The 25,270-nt window shown below is 45.1% G+C and overlaps 2 protein-coding genes across 3 annotated transcripts in view; both read left to right on the forward strand.

Annotated features, from left to right (window-relative positions):
• ACSS1 (acyl-CoA synthetase short chain family member 1) overlaps positions 1 to 2,570 on the forward strand; it is a 66,151-nt gene extending 63,581 nt beyond the window's left edge. Inside the window, exon 14 of the mRNA XM_066386951.1 lies at positions 710 to 2,570. Coding sequence (XP_066243048.1) covers positions 710 to 889 — 180 coding nt within the window. The 3' untranslated portion in view covers positions 890 to 2,570. The remainder of the gene's footprint in view (positions 1 to 709) is intronic.
• An 11,848-nt stretch (positions 2,571 to 14,418) lies between these two features.
• APMAP (adipocyte plasma membrane associated protein) overlaps positions 14,419 to 25,270 on the forward strand; it is a 38,588-nt gene continuing 27,736 nt past the window's right edge. The window contains exon 1 of one of the 2 annotated variants that reach the window (XM_066386952.1): positions 14,419 to 14,623. In XM_066386952.1, coding sequence (XP_066243049.1) covers positions 14,532 to 14,623 — 92 coding nt within the window. In that variant the 5' untranslated portion in view covers positions 14,419 to 14,531. The remainder of the gene's footprint in view (positions 14,624 to 25,270) is intronic. The other variant, XM_066386953.1, reaches the window with a different exon arrangement.

Consider the following 25,270-nt stretch of genomic DNA (forward strand, 5'->3'; position numbering starts at 1 on the left):
TGGGAAGGGAGCCTGTGTGGAGTGGTTTCATGGCAGAACCCTGCCGCCCTCCCAGCCCTGGTAGCTCTCTGTCCCTTCCTTTGTGAATGTGCCCCCCACGGTGTTCCTTTGTCTGGAAGTGGTCCTCTGAGGCCTTACTTAGTGTGGCACAAGGTCAAACTGTTGGCCTGGGGACCAGAATTTCACTCTCCTTAGGTGAACTGAACTCTTTTACAAGCTAGGTCACTATTAAGGTGCTCAACTAGCTTCCGATGTGTTGCCATCGACCTTGAATGGGCTGTGCCTTTTTGAAAATGTAAAATATTTAATTTTCAAACACTAAGTAAGACGATGTTTTTTCTCTTTAAGTATCTCTCACCTTGTACATAAGACAAAACCCACCTGGACCCCGTCCAGGGGGTGAGACGAGGTGCTGGGCCCCAGCTTGGTTCTGTTGCTACCTGGGAGGCCCTCTCCGATGCAGCTTATGGGAGAAGCAGGTGTCGGCAGGGAGCTGAAGCCTGGCCTGTGGAGACTTCAGCATGGCTCACAGTTGATTCTGCCCTTTGGGTTGATTACAGCTTCAGATCCAGATTGTAGGAGGATGAAACCAGAGACCTTGGGCCCCACCATCCCATGGGAGGAGCCCTTCTTGTCTCAGCGAAGTAGGATGTGGGCTGGGGGTGTGGGCACCACCCCACATTCAAATGTTGCACCCCTTCCTTGCCAGGTAGTGAAACGTCTTCCAAAAACTCGGTCTGGAAAAGTCATGCGGAGGCTCCTGAGGAAGATAGTCACAGGCAAAGCTGAGGACCTGGGAGACACCACCACCCTGGAGGACCCCAGCATCATCATGGAAATACTCAGTGCCTACCAGAAGCACAAAGACAAGGGGGCTTCTGGGCAGTGAAGTGCTGTGACCAGGTCCCAGCACTAAGCCCGTAACCTCTCCTAGAGCATAGTTCTCAGTTGGCTTGTTTGTAAACTCCCAGCTCAGTCCCCCCCCCCCCCAGTATATAACCCCCACGGCCCCTAATATAAAGTTCATACTAAAATCCCTCACTTTCTTCTGTTGGAGGACTCGTGCTGTTGTGCGGTTAGTGTTTGTTATTTTTGTCCTGAATTTGGTTTCCTGGAATGAAAAGCGCCGTGTCCTCTCCAGACAGCACAGGAAGGTGACAACCCCGGTAAAGGGTGCCTGCCTGCTCAGACGACCGAGAACTATAAGCAGTCGTGTTTTTTCCAGATGTTTCTAGATACAAAAGGCAGAAAATTTATTTTTATACTTTTATATTTTGGAAGAATAGCATGCAAACACATGTATGGAATGTGTGGGTTTGCTTGTACATGCTCTTTGTAACATTCGGAGTTAGAAAAATCTCCTTTTCTGCCTTCTCTCCTGGGGAAACTTGGAGAGGAACGGAGGGTGCGCTTTTACTTGTCTGGCCTATTTGGGAATATTAATATTAATTGGAAAATGTTTGTGCCTCAGACTAAACACAGCTCTCTTGAGAACACTGGAGCCTGCAGCATTTTTTATTGTATTTTTTGTGTATGTTTCTACTTCCCTTGGTTTGTGTTTCATGAAACCCAGCCTGTAAAGTGGTGGCCTGGGTGGGTCACCTCTTAGTTCTGAAGCTACTTATTCTGTTTCTCCAAGCTCTGATCTGAAGAGATCTCCCTTTCCCCATCCTGGATGCCTCTTGGTAGGAGGTCCGTGTGCTCCAAACTTGTGGAGTGGTTCAGGGAATCCAGTGAAAATTCAGGTAACTTAGAGGACTGATTCGGCTAGAACCAGATCCTTGCAAACTCTGCCTGTCCTTCATTCTGTGGTTGGGGCCTAAGAACCATGGAGGTCCAGTGAAGAGAGCTGGAGCTCTGAATAAAGTTTCTCTTTCTTTTCTTTCTTATTTTATTTTATTAATGTTTTTTATTGACTTATTTCTTAGAGAAGGAGAGAGAGAAATAGCAACTTGTTGCACTTACTTATGCCATCACTGGTTGATTCTTGTAGGTGCCCTGACCCAGGGTGGGACCTGCAGCCTGAGCATGTCAGCATAACGCTAACCAGCTGAGTTACCCAGCCAGGGCCAAGGTTTCTTTCTTTCAGTGTGCCTTAAGTCCTCTGAAGGTTAGCAAGACTATGCATATAATCAAATTAAACAAAGTGTTCATTTATTAGCCAAGCATGCCAAGGCCAATGGCGTGGAGTGCAGGTTAAGGCAACATGCTGAGTTAGGTCGTTGAGAGCTGGGAAAGGTTATCTTGTTCCTTGCACCAGGGGTTACCTGTGGTGCTGAACAGTTACTGTGGACCATAGCTATGCTGGGCTCAGGTGATAAGTGAGGACACCTGTGACACCCAATGGGGTGGCTATTGGCTATCGCACACAGGTGCACTGAGTGGCGGTCTATTGCTGCAGTGCTTAGCCACAAAGACCGTGCACCTGGACCTGCCCCATTGGTGGTGGACTTGGGCTTGGCAGACTGCAGTTGCAATGCTATTTCTGAAATGGCTTAGATGTGAACTGGGACAGTGACCGCCTCAGAATGATCTGAAGGGCAATTCAAATAAAGCTTTATTTTATTTTCTTCTGTTTGTGGTGATTTTTAAAAATCAAATAATGCTATTTTTTTTTTTTTTTTTTTTTGCTGAATATAATCCTAAGAACAAAGCTAGAAGGGGTCTATTCACTCAAAAGAGAACACTTAAAAAAAATCCATTGTCTGATAGGGAGGAACTACACAATAAGAGGTCATCTATCTTTGACTTATTTGGTAAATTTACCTGTCTCTAGATTATTTTGCTGCCCAATACATAAGTCACATGTGGCTATTTGAATATAAATAAAAACAGTAGAATAGAATGAACAGAATAGAATAAGATATTTAGTCCTCATAGCCACAGTTCAAGGGCTCAGCAGCCGCACGTGGTAAGTAGCTACCAGAGTGGACACATTCACGAGAACATTCCAGTCATCACCCTGGGTCTGGTGGCAAGTTCTGATCTAGAATACAGGTGAGAATGACGACACAAGGTCTCTAGGCAACTGAGTCAGCATCACAGACTACAGAGAGAGAAGTGACTGCCCATAGCCCAGGTTGTCCTTACACTGGATGTATGTGAATGAGGTTATCCATGTTCTTCAGAGAAACAGAAGGATGCATTGAATTGGTGCCATGAGAGGTCAGATGAGAAAAGCCGATTCGGCTCCCACAGAACCTAAATGCACTGCTATGTCCAAAGCAGGAGCTGGGAACGGCTGTTCTCAGGGATGGAGTTTGCTCTTGTGCCTCAGGAGTGGGGGAAGGGAGGCTGGGGGTTCCAGGTGCCACCCGAGGTAATCTGAATGCAGCTCACTGGGAAGGACACACCATGTGCCTCTGGGTTCTTTGGGAAGTCACAGAAGAACTGCTTTATTTATTTATTTTTTTGAAAGACTCACTTTTAGAGAGGAGAGAGAAAGAAGGGAGGGAGGCGCAGAAAGCATCATCTCCTATACATGCCTTGATCAGGCAAAGCCCAGGGTTTCAAACCAGAGACCTCAGCGTTCCAGGTCAAAGCTTGATCCACTGCACCACCACTGTCACGCAGGACTGCTTTTTTACAGGGATAGTCTATATCCATTGTATCCACACCTTGCTAGGTGGGGCATCATAAGAGGCTTATAGATAGACTTTAACAGGTTAGGTTGTCCTCACCACCCCTCTCTGGTAAAGACACCCTGATTTATTTTAGGGACCATCCTGTGCCCTACTTTTTCAGGGACCCACTCTGGCTGCTAGAGGGTTTGTGATGGTCATTCTCAGCATCACAGTCCCTGGCCTAAGTGACAAGTTCATGCCTGCCATTTGACACTATTCAGAGTCCCTGGGAGGCAGACACAAATACACCACTGGTAAAGGGGCTATTGCCCACGCACCCACCAGACAAGATGGGGCATGGGGATGAGCTGCCTTCTAGTCACCACAGGGCAGGGCCTGCCCAGGGGTAGAGCAATGCTGAAGACCTGGAGCCCAGAGGAGGCACAGAGCCTGGCCAGGCTGCACCAGGCCCACCTACCCCCAGACTTCACTGCCTGCCTCAGCTTTCCTTGTCTTAACAAACATACCGAGAAGCAGAGAGGAGCAGGCAGCTGCAGCAAAGGTGCAGGAGGTTCCTGACGATGTGAACACACACGGATATATTAGACCGGATTCGGAGACAGCTGATCTGAATGTTGAGTACCTCTCAGGATGCCATGAAGTTACATTTGTAATACCCATGAGTCCCCAAGGCAAGTGAAATTCATACTCAGAAGAGCAGTAGGCAGTGCCTTTTAAGAATAACTTCCTTTTCAAGTGGCTAAAACAAATTAAAAGTTGTGCTCAAAGGGAAAATTCAGTTTTCAAAATGATTAATTCCCAAAAGGAAATATGTTCCTATTAAATAGAAAAAAAGAAATCATGGCCAATGTTCATGATTTACACATATATCTACGAGTAAATCATGTGGTAATTCAGGCAGTGGTTCACCCACAGCAGCTGAGTTGATGGTGAGTTGATGGTGAGAACTCGCGTCCCCTCGCCTCAACTTGACAGGAGTAGACACCCGGCTGTGCAGGTCCCACAAGCTGTGCTAGTCCTTGCAGAGCTTACTGCACTGCTGCCCTCATGACACCAAGATCGGGGACAAGGACAGAAATGTTTATGTAGCAGTGGAAAGAGTGTAGACCTGGAGTGCTGAGCTCACCTGTTTGAAACCCTGCTTTGCCCAATCAAGGCACATACAAGAAGCAACCCCCACGAGTTGATGCTTCCTGCTCTCTGCTCCTCTTTGTCTCTCGCTCTCTAATAAATCAATAAATAAAATCTTTTAAATACATATAAATATATATATATTATATATAATACAGTGGTACCTTGAGATACAAACAGACCAACATACGAATTTTTTTAAGATACGAACTGCGACTTGGTCTGTTTTTTGTTCGAGATTTGAGCCAAATTCCGAGATACGAGTTGTGTGATTCATGAAGCTGCCGCTAGTTGGCATATTGGCACACGGGTCCAGTATCGGCAGTTTGATATACGAGTTGACTGACTTACGAGCTAGGTTACAGAACGAATTAAATTCATATTTTGAGGTACCACTATATAAAAATATATATATATTATATATAATATATAATAAATATATAATATATATAAAATAAATATATAATATATATAATATAAAATATATAATTAATATAATATAAAACATATATATATACAATATAAATATATATATATATAATATAAAAATATATATAAAGGCCCTGGCTGGATAGCTCGGTTGGGTAGAGCATCGTCCCAGTATGCAAAGGTTGCCTATTTGATCCCTGGTCAGGACACATACAGGAAAAGATCAACATTTCTGTCTCTTGCTCCCCACTACTTCCTCTCTCTCTAAAATCAATCAGTAAAAAAAGAAAATGCTTAAGAATGCTTGTATTACTGAGTGCAGTGTGCAAGGAGGCTCTGAGCCACTTTTCAATTCCATCACCCATTTCATCCTCACACCACCTTCCAAGGCAGTGTGGACCAGAAAGGGGCCACATACTAAACCTGACGAGCTTGAGGGAGGCCTGCATCAGTGGTGGATTCAGCTGGTTTGCACCATTTTGGCAGAACCAATACTTAATTTTTGTTGAGTTTGGCAAACCGCATGTTAAAATAGCACTTGTAATCAGGGTTCTTTCTAAAGTGGGCGCCTGGGCAGATGCCCAATGTGGAAATCACAAATTTACATTCCTTAGTTTTTTAACATTCATCTGCACATATTCTAAGCACTCATAGTAATGTTCATTCTGTCCATAGGTGAAAAAAATTGCAAGTAAGGATGCCAATCAAGCAGTAAGGAGATAAATATCTTAAATGACAGTTTTATTGTTCAACACAAGAAATTTACTGTTAACATTTGGCTATATTAACTAATAAGTTTTCTGACCATTAGGTTAAAATATATGCATTATTTCAAAGTCTTTTCTTAATTCTCTTTATTTTCTATTTCATAGCCCTATAATATTGAAATCTTAGTTTGAATATTTAGGGACTATATAATAATTATTAATGTCTTTTTATATAATGTTTAGTTTATTATCATTTTGAAACACTATTATTCAATGTTAGGTCGCCAAAACCCAGAGTAACATATTACTATTGATTAGCCTAACAGTAAAATTACAGCATAAATAAAGTGTACTCAATAAATGCTTAAAGGTCAATTGTAAATAATATAAAAAAGGGAAGTCATATCCTGGAACTCCTGCAAATCTATTTTTATCATGCTTTTTACTTAAAAGTCTCTTTTAAATACTAATGTACTGAGTAATTCAGCAGAGGAGAGACTCTGGAATCCTATGGGAGATGCCGAACCTGTTACTCCTGGCAAGCTTCTACCCTCTTTTATTAGATCCAGCTAATAATGCTGTTTTTGTCTTTTTCCAATCAGCTCCAGATATATGGAAAAAGTTTATCTAAGAAGATGTGGGCCCTCAAGCCCCTCAGTAAGATCTTCTGAGCATGGCTTTTAAGGTCTACAGCAGGGGTCTCAAACTCGCGGCCCGCGGGCTGCATGCGGCCCGCCGAACAATTTTGTGCAGCCCGCAGACTAATCCACTAAGTTCAAAATATTTTGGATAAAATTAAGTAAGCCTAGGGGCCTACTTGTATTTTTCATTTCTCTAGCATCCTAGCTAGATATTAGCTTAGTTAACAGCAGTTGTGATGCGAACTACAGTTTCTGGTCGATTTGTGACACTGAAAAGTGTTGCGTAACAGTTACCTTTTGTAGACCTAGTGCGGCCCGCCGAACGGCTGTGATCTTGCTCTGCAGCCCACATGCTGAGTTGAGTTTGAGACCCCTGGTCTACAGTAACCAAGAGAGGAACAGAAAAGGCAAATAGAGCCCCCCCCCCCCAAAAAAAAAAAACCAGGCAAAATACCAGCTCTTGGCATATGCCTTTAAAAGGCTCCAATGCCCCAAAAGGGCTTCATAGGACTCCATTAGGGTCCTGCTTCAAGAGTGGAAAGGAAGGTCATTGAGCTAAGGCCTACCAGGCTTCTCAGCCCCCACCAGGGACATGCCTTGGCTGTCAGAAAAAGGGACATGAGAAGGTAAGCTGCCCCCTCGCTCCTCTCAGTCTCTTCCAGCCCTACTCCAGCCACCTGTGACCTGACCTTGTCCAGCTTGCTGGGACTTGCCTCTGAAGGCTAAAGGTACCCATGGCCATTGGCCCCATCTTGTGACACTGTGGACGAGCCTAGGGTATTTCTTCTAAATAGCAGGTAAACTGATCTAGTTTCTTGTGGACATGAGGACCACTTACTATACCTAGCCTGAATATTCGGGTTTTATTTATCCCTCAAAGATCTCTGTTATGGGTATTAATAGTCCTATTTTCTGCTGCTTTGTTTAATGTATAGTGTCTCCTTTATTCCTCTTATCTCAGTGCCCCATGCCTATTTTAGGCTGGGACCTGCTCCTAATTTAGACGAATTTACAGCATAGTGTATCCCAATGTTCTCTTCACCATGCCACGGTTACAGAGCCCCAGGGAAAGCCCCCCTGGGTTCACCTCTCCAGTTTAAAGAAAACGAAAGCTCCATTTCCATACGTGCTGCAAAGGGCTTTTCCAGTCTACCTGAATCATTGCCAGCTAGAAGCAGTGGTCATTGGGACCTGGACTTTACCTTCAAAGTGTGGAAATGTGACCACAACTCCAATGCCTTGTGGACTTTTCCTGAATGTGTGTGACTCTTGCTTTTTGGGACAGTTCTCAGACTGAAGTGGGGTTGGGTTACATTTGCAAATAATATGAAGCAATGATAGTGTCAACATGGACTTAATAAAATTACATTAACATGTTAAGGACACTTAAGACTGTAAAAATTTTATTTTAAATCCTGTTGTATTAGTTAAAACTTTAATAATTTAATTGGCTTTAATCACTTCATTGTATTAAAACACTTGTTATAGTATTTGTTAACATTAGCTGTTTTAATTTTGTTGTTTATTTTATATTTTTCCAGTCTGCCTCAAAATTGGAACATGGGAGTTCAAATGAGTATGAAAATGTTACCCAAAATCAGTGGGGTTTTTAGAAACTTCACTAAAACCCTTGTTACTAAAGGTTTATTAGCAACTAATTAGAAAAAGATTTTGCCAGTGGGAAAGGGATAATTAAAAAACCAGACTTAAGCCTGGCCAGGCGGTGGCACAGTGGATAGAGCATCAGACTGGGATGTGGAGGACCCAGGTTCGAGACCCCAAGGTTGCCAGCTTGAGCGCAGGCTCATCCGGTTTGAGCAAAGCTCACCAGCTTGGACCCAGGGTCACTGGCTTGAGCAAGGGGTTGCTCGGTCTGCTGAAGGTTCACAGTTGGGGCACATGTGAGAAAGCAATCAAGGTGTCACAATGAAAAACTGATGATTGATGCTTCTCATCTCTCTCCATTCCTGTCTGTCTGTCCCTGTCTATCTCTCTGTCTGTAAAAATAAATAAGTAAATAAATAAAAAAACCCACCAGACTTGAAATCTATTGCAGAAGGCATAATATCTAAATGTTTAGTTTATGTCCAAGTAAATACTAAGCAAAATAAAAGAATTGTAAAAAAAAAACAAAAAAAAAAACAAAAAACAGGGAAAGAGGAACTTTCCCAGGTAAACATTTAGAAACAGACCTTAATGAAATAATTAACAAATAAACAAAAGTTTTCCCTACTGGGAGTAGGGCCACAGTGACAGTTGTTAGGAAGTTGCTGTGTAGAATTCTTTCCAAATTTAGCTTTCCCATTCAAATGTTAGGCCTGCATTTGTATCCAAGGTCTCATGGCTAGTGGGAAAGGCACTCAATATTAATTGGAAGTTAACTGGAAATTACATTATGCCTACAGACCCCAAAAGGTTCAGGACAAATAGAATGCATAAATTAAATCGTGAGGAAAACTTTAGCCAAATTTGTTTTTTAAACTGGTGAAAACTGGTCAACCTTACTCCCACTAGCCCTCCTTAGGGCAAGGTGTACCCCCTATAGATTTACACCTTTTGAAATAATGATTGGAAAACCCCCTCCCTTACTACCAAAACTCAGAAGAGTTAAAAGCTGAGTTAAATAACCACTCTTTTCTTAAGTACTTGCAGGGTCTGTAAACTACTCAGCAGGCCATTCAAAAGACTGTCCAAGAGGCACTTCCAGCACTGCCAGGAAATCCAGTACATCCTTTTCAGCCTGGGGACTCAGTCTGGGTAAAGAAATACATCACCCAAGGACTGACTCCCACGTGAACGGGTCCATACACTGTGATCCTGACAACTCCCACTGCTGCCAAAGTAGAAGGCATGCCCGCCTGGGTCCACCATAGCCAGTTAAAACCTGCAGTCCTAGCAGAGACACCTTCGTGGACAGTGGAGACTAACCCACCAACCTTTGTAAGTTAACCCTAAAAAGGACAGCATGCTTTGCTCCAACCACAAACTGGGAGCTGGTTGGTCTACACACAGTAATGCATGAAGAAATTCACTAAAGACCCCCTTTCAATCAGACTTTGAGGAAAAAGGGAAACTAGGGTAAAAAAAAAGTGAGCTTGGTTGTCACTAAAGGTTAAATTCTTTAAAAATTCTGACTAAAAGGAATTGTATCATATAATAATAAAAAAGTACAGGGTACAGCAACACTTTAAAAAATAAATTATTATAAAAGCAAATTATTTCTAAATTAAAAGTTTTTAAAAATTAAAAATTGCCTCATACACCTCATTAAAATGAGTCAAGAATTTGACTCAGAATATAAAACCAGTGGGGAATGAGGTAAGGTGCCAAAGAACTGTGAAACTTAGTATTGGCAGTGCCATTTTAAAAGGAAAAGTCAGGCTTTCTGTCCTGTCCTTTCTTTGGAAAATGGAGGGAGAAGGATGTGAAAGTCTCCTGACTTACAAGGACAACTGGGTCATTTAGTTTTAGTTCTATGAAAGGATTAAAATTATCTGAAGAACTTCCTTTCCCTTTCAATAAGAGACAAAATTTAGCCTGACTAGGCGGTGGCGCAGTAGATAGAGCGTCGGACTGGGATGTGGAAGGACCCAGGTTCGAGACCCTGAGGTCACTGGATCAAGCAAGGGGTTACTTGGTCTGCTGAAGGCCCGTGGTCAAGGCACATATGAGAAAGCAATCAATGAACAACTAAGGTGTCACAAAGAAAAACTGATGATTGATGCTTCTCATCTCTCTCTGTTCCTGTCTGTCTGTCCCTGTCTATCTCTCTGTCTCTGTAAAAAAAAAAAAAAAAAGACAAAATTTATATACCACCCTACACTGATTTTTAGCTCTCCCTCTGTTCCTGGAATCCTGAGCTTAATGTGTATCTCTAGGCAAAGGAGGAAAGCTAGATACTAAAAGGTTTACAAATGTATTTTGATATGTAAAATGACATCACCATTGTGTTACCTTAAAAGTTTTTAACATTTTTTTAAGTCCCCTAGACAAATATTATAATCTTGTTAATGATTGTGTCATGCTGTCATGCCCCCCCCCCAACTGCATGTGGTTAAAGAACATATAACCAGCCTCTGAGATACATTTGGGGCTGCACAATTTGGGGCTGCAATGCCCCGTGTCAGTCATATGAGGCTGGCATATTTAATAAATCTCCTTTAATAAAATCCTTCAAAATTCATCTGGACTTGATGTCTCTACGTAAACCCTCACAAGTGAGATACAGTACTTTACAACATTTGGGGTACAATACTTTACAACACTACCTCCTAAGGTGATAGATAGTATCAGGAGGTGGTGCCTTTGGTCATATAGTCATGAGTGAAGCTTTCATGAATGGGATTAGTGCCCTTATCAAAGTGCTCTTGCTCCTTCCACCATGTGGGGATACAGCAACAAGATGGCCGCCTATGGACCAGGAAGTGGGGTCTCATCAGACACTGAATCTGCTGGGTCCCTGATTTTGGACTTTAAGACTCCAGCACTGTAAGTAGTAATTTCTGTTGTTTATAAACCACCCAGCTTATAGTCTTTTGTTAGAGTAGCCTGAATGGACTAAAATAACCCCTGACCTGCAATTGTGGCTTTTTTGTTTTGTTTTGCAGGTATAGTCCAAGAACACAAACTGTACATAGAATCTTATGCAGTGTAGATGATAAGTAAAGCACAAAGAGGAGGACTATTACAATGTAAATAAAATCAGGCACAAGATTATATTGATCTTAAAGCTTAAAGAAGTAGGAATTACTAATAGGATGCATTATAAATCAGCCATTAACTGTAGAGGTAGCGATTAGTCAGTGATAAAATGTAATAGAATAATTTTCTAAGCATGAGTTTTCTAGTCATTCCTTTTTTCTGGAAAGTTTTCCCTAAAGATTTGAAGTTACTACTAAAATCTTTGAGATTTTCTCCATGTGGAACTTTGGTTCAGAAATAGCCTTTATGATTTGGTCCTATGAATAGATTTTGTAAAACTTTCATATTTAAAGCACAAGAGAGACATTTTATTATAAAAATATTTTCCATTAAATCATGTTTCGGAAGCAACTTCTTGTGCTAACACTTTATTTTCAAACTGTTGCATTAAATGTTGTAAAGTACCATACCCCAGATGCTGAAAAGTACTGTACCTCACTTTTGCGGGTTTACGTAGAGACACCAAGTCCAGATGAATTTTGAAGGGTTTTATTAAAGAAGGAGCTTTATTAAATATGCCGGCTGCATATGGCTGACATGGGTATTTGCAGACCCAAATCGTGTGCCCCAAATACATCTCAGGGGTTGGTTATATACCCTTGATCACACACGGGCCGGGGAGAGCATGACATCATGGCACAAGCTTACAACATTTGTTTAGGGGATACACAAAAACATTAAGACTTTCAAGGTAACACAATCAAAGATATTTACAATCTTTCAGGGTTCATCTTCCCTCCTTTGCCTAGAGGTATGTTACTCTCAGGATTCCAGGAAGGGAGGAGGAACTACAATCAATGCAGGGTGGTATGTAAATGCTGTCTCCCATTGAAAGAGAAGAAGTTTCTCAGTTAACCTTTATTTTAGTTTTAAAACTAAATGACCCATTGTTCTTGCAAGCCAGAAACTTCTATATTCTTCTCCTTCCCCTCCCTAAAGGAAGGATGGGACAGGAAAGCCTGACCTTTCCTCTTAGAATATCAATATTAATTTTGCAGCTTTTTGGTACCTTACTACATAAAGATCTTTGCTTTCTTGGGTTCATGTACAATAATCAAGACACCAATTATAATAAAGTCTACGTCCTCTCAAATCTGGCTCTAGATAAGTTACATGCTGATTGCTAGTCCCAGAGGTATGGATTCTTCAAGTTCAGAGGGCTTTCCAAGTCCTCAGCCATGGCCCAAGTTCATGGTGTATTGCTGTCTGTGGAACACATGGTGGTCACCAGGAAAAACTTCCAAGGACCAGGCTCACCTGGTGGCTCAATGAAAACACAGACTCCTGGGTTCTATTTCTGAAGTGCTGAGCTTGGATCTCAGGAGGCTGGGGTCTGGGAATCTGGACTTTTAACAATTCCCAGTTATTTTTCACAGTTAGCCAGTCTCTAGTGACTAGCTTTTTGAGGATCGCTGACCAAGCCCAATGCATTTCCTTGTATTTCAGTGGAAGAAAGTGACCTGGATACACAGAAGCAGATTAAGTTTGGTTGAGGCCCTGGCACAGAAGAAACTATGGGGCCCTTTAAAAAAAGGGAGAGACAGGTAAATAAAAATACATGTTAACCATATTTTTAAATAAATAAAAAATATTATGTACTATTAATGTTAAAATTGCACATATAAAACCAAACTTGGTGGCATTAGAAAAAAATGTCAAGTTGGGTGTCGGGAGCCGACCTACAACTGCTGGCTGACAAGGTCACAGCAGGAGAAGACCTACAACTGCTGGCTGACAAGGTCACAGCAGAAGAAGACCCACAACTGCTGGCTGACAAGGTCACAGCAGTAGAAGATCAAAAACTGCTGATTGACAAAGTCACAGCAGAGAAGACCAACGGCTGCTGGTTGACAAAGTCACTGCAGTGAAGACCAATGGCTGCCAATGGCTGCGGGTTGACAAAGTCACCGCAAAGGAAAGGCACAACGATACTTCTCCCTTTGATCTTTTGAATTAATCTGGCCTTATATCCCCCCTTTTCTGGGTGTGTGCTATCATTTATAGCACAGGGATAATAGTACCGTGCTTTCCCTGTAGATTCGTAGTAATTTCTTTGGAAATGAGACAGAGGGTGTGAGTTCCACAGAAAAACCTGTAAGCCCCTTGAACTGGGCTCATAGATATAAGAGGCTGGCTATGATATCCCTCGTAAAGGGTTAAGTTTGTAGGAGAATTTCTTCTTATTAATCATGTTAGAAAGAATAGATTGTGACTTATGAATAGGTAGGAAACAGTAACTATACACAGAGCACCTTTCAGCCTTCACTTAATTCATCACTTTACCTCCCTAGCCTTTTCATGTGGTAAAGAAACTTTCCATTCTTCTTGCATACCTGACCTGCAGGTGGTGGAACACTCTGAGAAAAGTAAAGTTAGAACTTAATTAGTGTATGAATATAGTAAATAAATCAAATTTGACTAGACAATAGAGTCCTAGACAAGGTAGAGTTATTAATTAGTACTGACCTTTTGGAAGTTTGTACCAATATTGTTATTGCTGTTCAAGTTATTGTATAATTGTACTTTGAATGACTTACCACCTGATTTATAGTTTATAGAAATGAATTAACTATTACCTAGAAAATGTAACCATAGTAAAACAAAAACAATGATTAATCAATGTATTCTGAATACCATGTGATTGTAACTTAGTGTGTGTGCATAAAAGGAAAGCTAGACCAGCAACTGAGAGAGATGCCTGGCAGTAAATGCTAACTAGAGAATAAAGAAAAAGAAAAGAATTCGGCTCTCTCACTCGATTCGTGCCGACGCCGTCTCTTCCTGTGGGACCCCTGGATTCCCCCCAGGGTTGGACCCCGGCAGTTGCGGTTTTGTGGGGGCCCTTCAGAAGTCAGGGCCCAGGGTGTGCGTCCGGTGCGCCAGCCATTAAATCCGCCTCTGGCCAAAGGGACATTTTCTAGCCTGTCCCCCTTGCCCGGATCCATCGGGAGAGAGTATCATTTTTCAGTTGGGGGCTGCTGCCAGTCTGTACCGCTAAGACTATCCACTCACTTGTCACTTCGCTCGTGTGCACCCGCGTCAGGCGGTCTAACAGGCAGCACTGCCCAAGGGCACGGCTGCTGTCAACACCTGACGCGGCGCCTTAGGAGCACAGGTAGCGCAGGGCGAGCCGAGACACCGGCCGGCGGGGAACCCAGCTCCTGCAGGCTGGATTGGCGGGGAAGGCCCGCGGCGTGACGCACAGAGGGAACCGCCGGCTGCCGGAAGGGGCGGGTCCAGCGTCGCCCGACGCGCGGGGGCGGCGGGGTGGTGCGCGGCCGCTGGTTCGCGTTGCTCGCATTCGTGCTGGCCGGGCGGGCGGCGGTGGCAATCGCAGGATGAACGAGGCGGACGGGCTGCGGCAGCGCCGGCCCCTGCGGCCGCACGTCGTCACAGACGACGGCCAGACCCCGGAGGTCAAGGACGGCAGGTAGGCCCGGCCGCCAGACCTGGACCTCAGCGGCGGGCTGACCGCCCAGCGCAGTGGTGGTGACCGCCGCAGAGTAAATGCCGGCCAGCGTGCGGCTAGCGCTGTGTGTCGTTTAATACCCTCGGCAGAGCTTGTTCTACCGCGGGCTGCACCTGCTGGGTCCTGGAGGCCTGGGCACACTGCGCCCGACCGCGGCGTTGTCCCGGCTCCCGGCCCCGGGCCGCCTCGCGCCGCACCTGCCCTCCTGCGCCTCCTTCGGGCGCGGTGGTTCCGTCGCTCCGCCTGGCTCTGCGCTGAGTCCTCCCCGCTGGCGCACCTGATCCCGGAAGCCGCCCAGCCCTTGCCCTGCCGCCTAGCCCCTGCCCTGCCGCCCAGCGCCTGCCCTGCCGCCCAGCCCCTGCCCTGCCGCCCAGCGCCTGCCCTGCCGCCCAGCCCCTGCCCTGCCGCCCAGCCCCTGCCCTGCCGCCCAGCGCCTGCCCTGCCGCCTAGCCCCTGCCCTGCCGCCCAGCCCTTGCCCTGCCGCCTAGCCCCTGCCCTGCCGCCCAGCGCCTGCCCTGCCGCCCAGCCCCTGCCCTGCCGCCCAGCCCCTGCCCTGCGGCTTCGAGTTCCGCGCCCGCGCTGTCTTGAAGGGAGGTCGGTCGGAGAAGTTCGGTAGCCTGGAGACCCAGCTGAAGCTGGCTGTGCGCCTATCCTTTCTCCCTGCGCGGGACCGGCCTTCGCCGCGGTTTTCCAAAAAGAGTAGAGAACAGACTTCGTTAGGCAATTTTCGTGAGAGTTTAGCCTTGCAGAATTTTCTGCGTAGAACAGAGAAGCATAGGAAACTAATTGTTGATGCCTGTGAAAGAAATCTCAGGGTTTTGGCCTTTGCTTCTCCCAACCTTCCAGGATTTAAGTATGCTGTGTTTTGTTAGCTAAAAACTGAAGCACAGTTCTTAAACAGCTATTTTAATATACTTAAACTTCGGCTTTTAATTTTGTGTACTGAAGTCTCAGAACTTTGAGTATTTTGGGAGAACCAAGCAGCCCTATATATTAAACTCAAAGTTTGGTTGACTAGTAAGTTGATACAAATATTGGAAATGTTTATTGGTATGCCAAGGGATGTGGTTCATACTGAATGAGGGACAGTTTTTGCCATGACAGACTGAATTTATTCACTGATGATACTAAGGATCACTTTTGAAGGAGAGCTATAGTAGAGAGGAATGTTTGGGCTCTAGAAAGATGATTGCCAGAGATTTTCTGGTAAAATCTGACCCTGGGCTCAGAGGAAATGTGGGAAATACTATATAGTCCTGACTATAGAGTGACCAACCCTCTTGACTTGTCCTGCACTCAGAGACTTCCAAGAATGCAGGACTTTTAGTGCTAATCTTGGCAGACCAGGACAAGTTTGGTCACCTTATTGACTGGATATTGTGAAGTCATCCTCTGCTGATGATTGAGGAGCCTTTTAGAATGGTCATACAAGGACTGGTAGTGCATCACTATAGAAACCATAAAACAAGGCGTTGCTGCTAGGTACACTTTACATGAGTAATGAAAGTGCAGCTGGCCCTGAGTTCGCTGTGAGGTGTAGTGTGTTGAAAACCGAGATATACAGTACCTGAGGGCACTTGTTGTGTGGACCCCACTCCAGCTGGGCTCCTCTGACACTTCTGGCTCTGGGGCAGAGGGGCAGAGTTAATTGTTTTTCTGTTTCTTTGTGGGGAATTCTGATTTAATGGCAGGGTGAATTGGAGGTTCCAAAGTTATCGTCTGTTGCTGATCCTTTCCTGCGTGCCTTTTACATTGTGTTCACTTAATATACTTTCCTGACTTCTTGTACATGAACAGTTTTTAAATTTTTTTCTGTGCTTCCTACTTTCTCTTGTTGTTTGGTTCCTTTTCTATATGTCTGTAGTAGTCTCTTTCATAGAGAGTTTTTGCAACCTATCTTCCTTTCTACATTTATTATTATAATGCTATAGTTATGTTTTTTAACTGTTATTTTTCTCATGTGATTCTTATGTTTTTCATTTCTTATGTGGTCATTTTTAGTAGTTCATCTAATTGTCTTCCTTTTTTTCCTTCTTTTCCAAGTGAGAGGAGGGGAGATAGAGACTCCCTCATGTGCCCCATCCGGATCTACCTGGCAACCCCCGTCTGCCGCCAGTGCTCTGCCCATGTGAGGCCCTGCTCACAATCAGGCTGTTTTTTAGCGCCTGAGGGGAGGCTCCTTGGAGCCATCCTCAGTGCCCGGGGCTGATGCGCTCGAACTAATTGAGCCATGGCTGTGGGAGGTGAAGAGAGAGAGAGAGAAGGGGGAGAGGAAGAAGTGGAGAAGCAGATGGTCACTTCTCCTGTGTTCCCTGACCAGGAATTGTATCTGGGATATCCACATGCCAGGCCGACGTTCTACCACTGAACCAACTGGCCAGGGCCTTCTAATTGTCTTTTTGGTTACCTTAAAAGTTGAGTATTCATCACAAGATAGAAAAGCATTGCCTGACCTGTGGTTGCGCAGAGGATGGAGCATAGACCTGGAGTGCTGAGGACAGTGGTTCAAAGCCCTGGTCTTGTCTGTACAAGGCACATATAAGAAGCAACTGCGAGTTGTTCCTTCCTGTTCCTTCCTACCCCTTTCTCTTTCTCTCAAAATCAGTAAATAAACTCTTAAAAGAAAAGGAAAGCATTGTATGATATTATATATAGTGGGTGAAGTAAATGAATCTGAAGAAAGTAGAAAACTGACAACTATAGAATAAACTTTAGATGTGCTAAACAGAATAAAGAAAGCCTTGAAAGATACACTGCTGGATTAGCAGAAGTAGGACAATAGATTTTAGAGGGAGGGACACCTAGAAATACCTTGGCTAACTCCTGACTCTTGTCATGAAAGGTGGTGTTAGCTTTGTTCACTGGTTAGGTGATTAGGTCAATGTGAGTGAAGTGGTTTATATCAAGTTACAGAGTATTGGAATCAAAAGAGAAATGAGCCTGACCAGGTGGTGGCGCAGTGGATAGAGCGTCGGACTGGGATGCGAAAAGACTCAGGTTCGAGACCCCGAGGTCGCCAGCTTGAGCGCGGGCTCATCTGGTTTGAGCAAAAAGCTCACCAGCTTGGATTCAAGGTCGCTGGCTCGAGCAAAGGGTTACTCAGTCTGCTGAAGGCCCGTGGTCAAGGGACATATGAGAAAGCAATCAATGAACAACTAAGGTGTCGCAACAAAAAACTGATGATTGATCCTTCTCATCTCTCTCCATTCCTGTCTGTCTGTCCCTGTCTATCCCTCTATCTGACTCTCTGTCACTGAAAAAAAAAATAGAGAAATGAAAGTGAATGAAGGATAGACTAGGCAGCTGGACAATGCTTGAGAAGCATATTCTGTGTTTTGAGAAATGCCGTCATTAAACCCTTTTATTCAGCGTGGAACATAGGTGAACTAAACTTATAATTAGTATTATTTGGCATCAGTTTCCCCAGATGCTTTAGAAACTCTATTGTTAGAATGATTGTAACAAACTAGTCCTTTTCTTTTGGCACATAGTTCTGTATGGGAAGAGAGAATAGCTGTTTAATGTCCACACATGAGTTTTTAGGACTGAAGAGAGAATACATTGAAAATTTAACAGCTGCTCTTTCAACAGTAGCTTTTTTCTAAAGGATTTTATATTACTTAAAAATCTCTACTAGGTCAGTTTTCCTTTTTCCTCTCTTTTTTTCTTTTTTCTGAAGCTGGAAACGGAGAGACAGACAGACTCCCGCATGCGCCCGACCGGGATCCACCCGGCACGCCCACCAGGGGCGATGTTCTGCCCCTCCGGGGCGTCGCTCTGCCGTGACCAGAGCCACTCTAGTGCCTGGGGCAGAGGCCAAGGAGCCATCCCCAGAGCCTGGGCCATCTTTGCTCCAATGGAACCTTGGCTGCGGGGGGGGGGGGGGGAGAGAGACAGAGAGGAAGGAAGGGGGGTAGAGAGGCAAATGGGCACTTCTCCTATGTGCCCTGGCTGGGAATCGAACCCGGGTTCCCCGCACGCCAGGCCGACGCTCTACCGCTGAGCCAACCGGCCAGGGCACCTTTTTCCTTTTTAAGACTGAGGGATAAGGGTTGGAGGCAGTGTGGAGAAACAGATAGGGCTGTCTTAAATTCATGAAGTCATGAACATTTAGGAATCTGGAGTTTTCTTTTCAGCCCATTCCCTGCCCCAGTATGTGTTGAATTTTCAAGTGGCTCTTTTAACTTCTTAGTTATTTTTAATGCCCTAATGAAGACATCTATAGTCTAGGAGCCCCCATATAAAGAAATGTGAAAAGTGGACAAGTTTAAGGCACAGTCACTTAAAAAGATGGACTGTGTTATTGTTTGACTGTCTCAGTTTCCAGAGACAACTTTGATACCTGGGGTTATGGTCCCCGTGGATTTGGGACTCAGATTTCCCATGAAAAGCACAGGTTGTTTTTAATCTTACAGGTTCTGTGGATCAGGACTAGTCCATGACTGGAGGAGGCTCTTCATGTCCTGTGTACAGCAGGGATACAAGAACACCCTGCATATTTGGCAGTGAAAGTGCTGTGCAGGATTATGTAAATTGTGGTTGAGCCAACAGTAATTGCATCACTGTAATTGTTTGCCCTAGAGACTATAGGAAATTTCAGAGTTGAGATTGGGGCAAGCAAATTGATTTCCCAAACTGCAAGGAAGGAACTTGTCGGCTTTTCTGAAAGTGTCAGCACAGACTGGGAAGGGTTTGGTCAGTGACAATGGATAGGGGTAAATGTAGTGTCCCTTTAAGTTATCATATTGTAGGTGTGTAGAAGCAAGGGACACATGTGGAGGAAAGGGAAAATTGTAGTTGACTGAGTTTGCAGGAACCAGCAGTGAGGTGGGTCTGCCAGAGAGTTAATGAACCTAGTGATAAAATAAGTGTTCCTAGAGCACAGGTACAGAAACCACTGCCAGACCCTCTGCCCAGACAGGGACTCAGATGCCTCGAGGAGCTGCAGTCCTGGTACCTACCACTTACTGAGAGCTTTTTGTGTTCCAGGCCCTGGTCTTAGCCTCAGTCACTTAGGTTCTTGTGCCAGCCTGATATGGTACTGTCTGCAGCAGTGTAGGGCTGGGGAGAGCAGTGCGTGTGTGTGTCTGAAGAGTGGAAACCCTTGTGCAGCTGCCCTGCAACTCTGTTTCATAGGGCCAGATCTGCGGTTTTCTCATGAGAAGCTGGAAACCAGGTTTTTCTATGAAGTCCTTTACTTTTCAATTTTGACAACTAAAGCCATTTTGTGGAGTGACAGTTTATGATTTAGACTAGACCAGGGGTCGGGAACCTATGGCTCGCGAGCCAGATGTGGCTCTTTTGATGGCTGCATCTGGCTCACAAACAAATCTTTAATAAAAAAAATAATGTTAAAAATATAAAACATTCTCATGTATTACAATCCATTCATTTCCTACCGCTCATGTTCATGGTTGCGGGTGGCTGGAGCCAATCACAGCTGTCCTCCGGGACAACACCAAATTTTTATTGGATAATGCTTAACGTACATGGGTTGTTGTATGGCTCTCATGGAATTACATTTTAAAATATGTGGCATTCATGGCTCTCTCAGCCAAAAAGGTTTCCGACCCCTGGACTAGAGCTTTGCCTTGAGTTGTGGACAGCACATTTTGTGGGAGACTTTGACAAACGGAAACAACCAGGAGAGAGAATGTTCTATACGCCCCACTGTCTGAGGAGCTCTGGTAGGACTGGGGACACTTGGCCTGGAGATGAGAGAACTGAGTGTGGTGAGACTTCGGGCGTCAGGTCTGGGGAGAGCTGTCTAGGAGGGCAAGGGTTTGTTCCTCCTGAGGGCAGAACTGCGACCAATCAGTGCAGCATGCTTCTCAGAACATGTTACGGCCCTGGCCGGTTGGCTCAGCGGTAGAGCGTGGGCCTGGCGTGCGGGGGACCCGGGTTCGATTCCCGGCCAGGGCACATAGGAGATGCGCCCATCTGCTTCTCCACCCCCCCCCCCTCCTCTCTGTCTCTCTCTTCCCCTCCCGCAGCCAAGGCTCCATTGGAGCAAAGATGGCCCGGGCGCGCTGGGGATGGCTCCTTGGCCGCTGCCCCAGGCACTAGAGTGGCTCTGGTCGGCAGAGCGACGCCCCGGAGGGGCAGAGCATCGCCCCCTGGTGGGTGTGCCGGGTGGATCCTGGTCGGGCACATGCGGGAGTCTGTCTGACTGTCTCTCCCCGTTTCCAGCTTCAGAAAAATACAACAAACAAACAAACAAAAAAAACAACAAAAACAAACATGTTGCATGAGATAACCTAAGTTAAGGAATTGGGGAAATGCTCTGTGTTCTGGCCTTCTTGGACATTGACCATGCACGTTGGCAGGCATTTCCCTGTCTTCAGGACCCTGTGGCATCGGCCCCTGGCAGCAGGCCTGAACTGTTCTAGCAACCTCCCCTCACTCACTATGGCTCTGGCTCCCTGTTTTGGTCTTTTTGCCTCTGTGGTCAAGACTTGGGAATGGGGACTTTAGGTTAATGCCTAAAGCATGTATGCTTCGCTCATATGCCAAGTGTTTGTTGAGTGTTTCCTCTGGCTCTGCCTGCCTTGCTTTGGCCCCAATCTTTGATGTGTCCCAGCTTCACTCACTTTCTCTGTTCCGAGGTCATCTGCTTTGACCCCTATGTGTGGCCAGCCCTCTATCACACCACCCTCGACCCTGCTGTATTGTTCTACCTTGTACCTGTTACTGTCTGGCATTTGCGTTCTTATACTAGAATACACGAGAGGGCAGGAAACTTTATTTATGGCTGTACTCTCAGGGCTTCCCATAGAACCTGGCGTGTGTTTGTAGATGATTATTAAATGATTGCATTTGAAGGAGCAATAAATGCTCTAAGGCTGTCGTCTGATGTTGTGGCCACTTTGCCATATGCAACTATTTAATTTTAAATTAATTTAAAAAGGTTAATTAACTAAAATTAACAATTCAGTTCCTCATTTATGCTATGTGGGGTGTTTGAGGGGATTTGGGGAAAGGAGGCAGCAGCAGCACACAAGCTTTATTGGTGACACTGACAGGATTGCATGTGGAGGATGTCTCACAGCAGGGGGGGGTGCCACAGTCCTGAGGGGAGGGGGGATCTGGAGGAGAGGGGAACAGAGAAAGGGCTCCCTGGGCCAGAGAGCTCCAAGGGCAACACTGGCTGGGGCAGGGACCTCTTCTCAGTGGGCAACAGTTGTCAGGTGAGGTTTAACAGAGTATGCAGAGCAGGCAGTCTCTAAATGGCTGGAAAGTTGCTTATTTTGGCCTGTTTTAAAAAATAATTGGATATGTTAAAAAAAATTGGATATGTAACACTTGGGAGTTTGGCACTGGTGCACCTTTTGAACTAATGGGTCTTACAGCCTGCAGTGAATAAGTAAACAACCCCGGGGCTGATCCGCAGAGGTGGTCTTTGGGTCACAGACATAACATGCTAGCCCCATTTCAAGTGTTGAGTAGCCACACATGGATAGTGGCTGCTGTATTTCTGTCATTGCAGAAAGTTACACTGGACAGCACTACTCAAGGAGTGTAAGTTTAAGGTGCTATTTCTACATCATGACCACAGAATTTTTAAAGCTTTTTATTTTTATATTTTTTAGAGGGAGAGAAAAGTAGAGAGACAGGAACACTGTTCCTGTTTGTGCCCTGACCAGGAATCGAGCTGGCAACCTTTGCACTTTAGGATAATGCTCTGAGCCAACCGAGCAATCTGGCCAGGGCAAGGGCTTGGTTTTTTGTTTGTTTGTTTGTTGTTGTTTTTTTTGCATTTTACTGAAGCTGGAAACGGGGAGGCAGTCAGACAGACTCCTGCATGCGCCCAACCGGGATCCACCGGGCACGCCCACCAGGGGGTGATGCTCTGCCCATCTGGGGCGTTGCTCTGTTGCATCCAGAGCCATCCTAGCGCCTGAGGCAGAGGCTACAGAGCCATCCCCAGCGCCTGGGCCATCTTTGCTCCAATGGAGCCTCGGCTGCAGGAGGGGAAGAGAGAGACAGAGAGGAAGGAGAGGGGGAGGGGTGGAGAAGCAGATGGGCGCTTCTCCTGTGTGCCCTGGCCGGGAATTGAACCTGAGACTCCTGCACGCCAGGCCGACGCTCTACCACTGAGCCAACTGGCCAGGGGCAAGGGCTTGGTTTTTTTTTTTCCTTCCTTTTTTTTCCGAGAGAGAGAGAGAGAAAATAAATGAGAGGAAAGGAGAGAGATGAGAAGCATCAACTCATAGTTGAGGCACTTTAGTTGTTCATTGATTGTTTCTCATATGTGTGTTGGTGTGGGGACTCCAGCTGAGCCAGTGACCCCTTGCTCAAGCCACTGACCTTGGGTTCAAACTGGCGACCTTGGGGTTTTGAACCTGGGACTTCAATGTTCCAGGTTGACACTCTATCCACTGTACCACCACTGGTCAGGTAACAGAACTTTTTTTTCTTCCTTTAAAGATTTTATTTATTTTAGAGAGGAGAAAGAGAAGATGGGGAGGGGCAGGAAGCATCAACGCCCATATGTGCCTTGACCAGGCAAACGCAGGATATCGAACTGGCAACCTCAGTGTTCTAGGTTGATGCTTTATCTGCTGTGGCACCACAGGTCAGGACTTTTCAATAGAGGCTAGCTGATGATCAGTCAGTGCGGTGTTGATAGACTTCTGTTACTGAGGAGGAAGTTAGATAAGGTTGGTGATGTCCAGTTGCACATCAGGAACAACTGGGAAGCATAAAAAAACACACAAAAAAACAGGTTTCCCAGGCCTATGCTGGACCTGCTCAATCAGAATATCTGGGCCTTGTTTAGAGCTGCCCAGTCATCTGGTGTAGGCGATCCAGGGACCAGCTGGTCTTGGGAGCACTCTAAATTCTTCAGCTTTTTGTACTCTGATTGTAAGAGGGTGTTAGCTAGATCTCTGGCAGGGAAGGGCCATATGGGACACAGGTCATCCTTCCTGACCTCTGGATGCCTTCTAGCTGTAAGCACTGTTGCTTTCAATCCTGGCTTGACTATTTTTGGAAATAAGTGAGCCTTTTAATATTGTGTGAAGGGGCAACCAAATATTCTTTTTTTTTTTTTTTTAATTTTTCCGAAGCTGGAAACGGGGAGGCAGTCAGACAGACTCCCGCATGCGCCCGACCAGGATCCACCCGGCATGCCCACCAGGGGGCGATGCTTTGCCCCTCTGGGGCGTCGCTCTGTTGCGTCCAGAGCCATTCTAGCGCCTGAGGCAGAGGCCACAGAGCCATCCCCAGCGCCCGGGCCATCTTTGCTCCAATGGAGCCTCGGCTGCGGGAGGGGAAGAGAGAGACAGAAAGGAAGGAGAGGGGGAGGGGTGGAGAAGCAAATGGGCGCCTCTCCTGTGTGCCCTCGCTGGGAATTGAACCCGGGACTCCTGCATGCCAGGCTGATGCTCTACCGCTGAGCCAACTGGCCAGGACCGCAACCAAATATTCAATCAGGGTATCAAGCTCTAAATCAGATGGCTAGATTTATTGATAGATTAGAGATGTAAGCTGCAGTGTGTCAAAGGAGAGTTAACTTTAGGTGTCTGAGACAGATGAGAGGATTCTGTTTCATGTAGAATAATGTCAGGCAAGGAACAGGAAAGTAGCACTTTGGCCAGAGTGTCACCATTTTGTTAATGACAGCACTATGGTGACACATTGCATAGTGCAGCTTCCCTCAAGGGACTGCTCCTCTACTGGCCTAGGTAGGGCTGATTAATCAGCCTCCTGTTCATCACTGATAGCCACATATCTTCACTGTTTGCTTCTCTTGGGGATTTTGTTTTTAAAAACCACACAACAAAGTCTTCAATATCATTTTACTTGTAAATAGTTATTTCCATTGTGTTGAAAGAGTAGGCCACTTAGAATCACTTGAGTTACAGATTGTCCCAACCTCTGGAGTGACAGTATGCTTAGTTGAATCATTGACTTTTTTTCTTTCTAAACCACATTGTAAATATAACTCACATACCATAAAATCCACTCATGTAGGCTGACTATGGTCGCGCAGTGGATAAAGTGTCAACTAGGAAAGCTGAGGTTGCTGGTTCGAAACCCTGGTCTTGCCTGGTCAAGGCATGGACGATTAGTAACTACGGGTTGATGCTTCCCATTCTCCCCTTCTCTTTCTCTCTCTCAAATGAATAATTAAAATCTTAAATCCATTCATTTAAATTGTTCGATTCAACGGTTTTTAGTATATTCCCAGAGTTTTGCAATAATCACCACAATCTTTAGTTTGGAATATTTTCATCACAGTTAACTTTTTAAAAATTGAAGTGAAATTTATACAATGTAAAATTACCCTCCTTAGAATATATAATAGTTCAGTGGTGTTATCATTCGGTGGTCACCAGTTCTCCCATTTCAAAAGGTTTCATCACCTGTGAAAATACCTTATACCCGTTAGTAAACACTCATTTCCCCTTCCCACTAGAATATCTATCAGCAGATGAGTGGATAAACAAATTGTGATATATACTTACAATGGAATATTACTGAACCAAATAGGAATGAAGTCCTGATATATACTATAACTTGGGTGAACTTTGAAACCTTCTGAGTGAAAGAAGCCAGTCACAAAAGGTCACTTATTGTAGAATCCTGTTTGATTCCATGGTATAA

Source organism: Saccopteryx leptura, chromosome 5 (assembly GCF_036850995.1).
Source record: "Saccopteryx leptura isolate mSacLep1 chromosome 5, mSacLep1_pri_phased_curated, whole genome shotgun sequence".
NCBI lineage: Eukaryota > Metazoa > Chordata > Mammalia > Chiroptera > Emballonuridae > Saccopteryx > Saccopteryx leptura.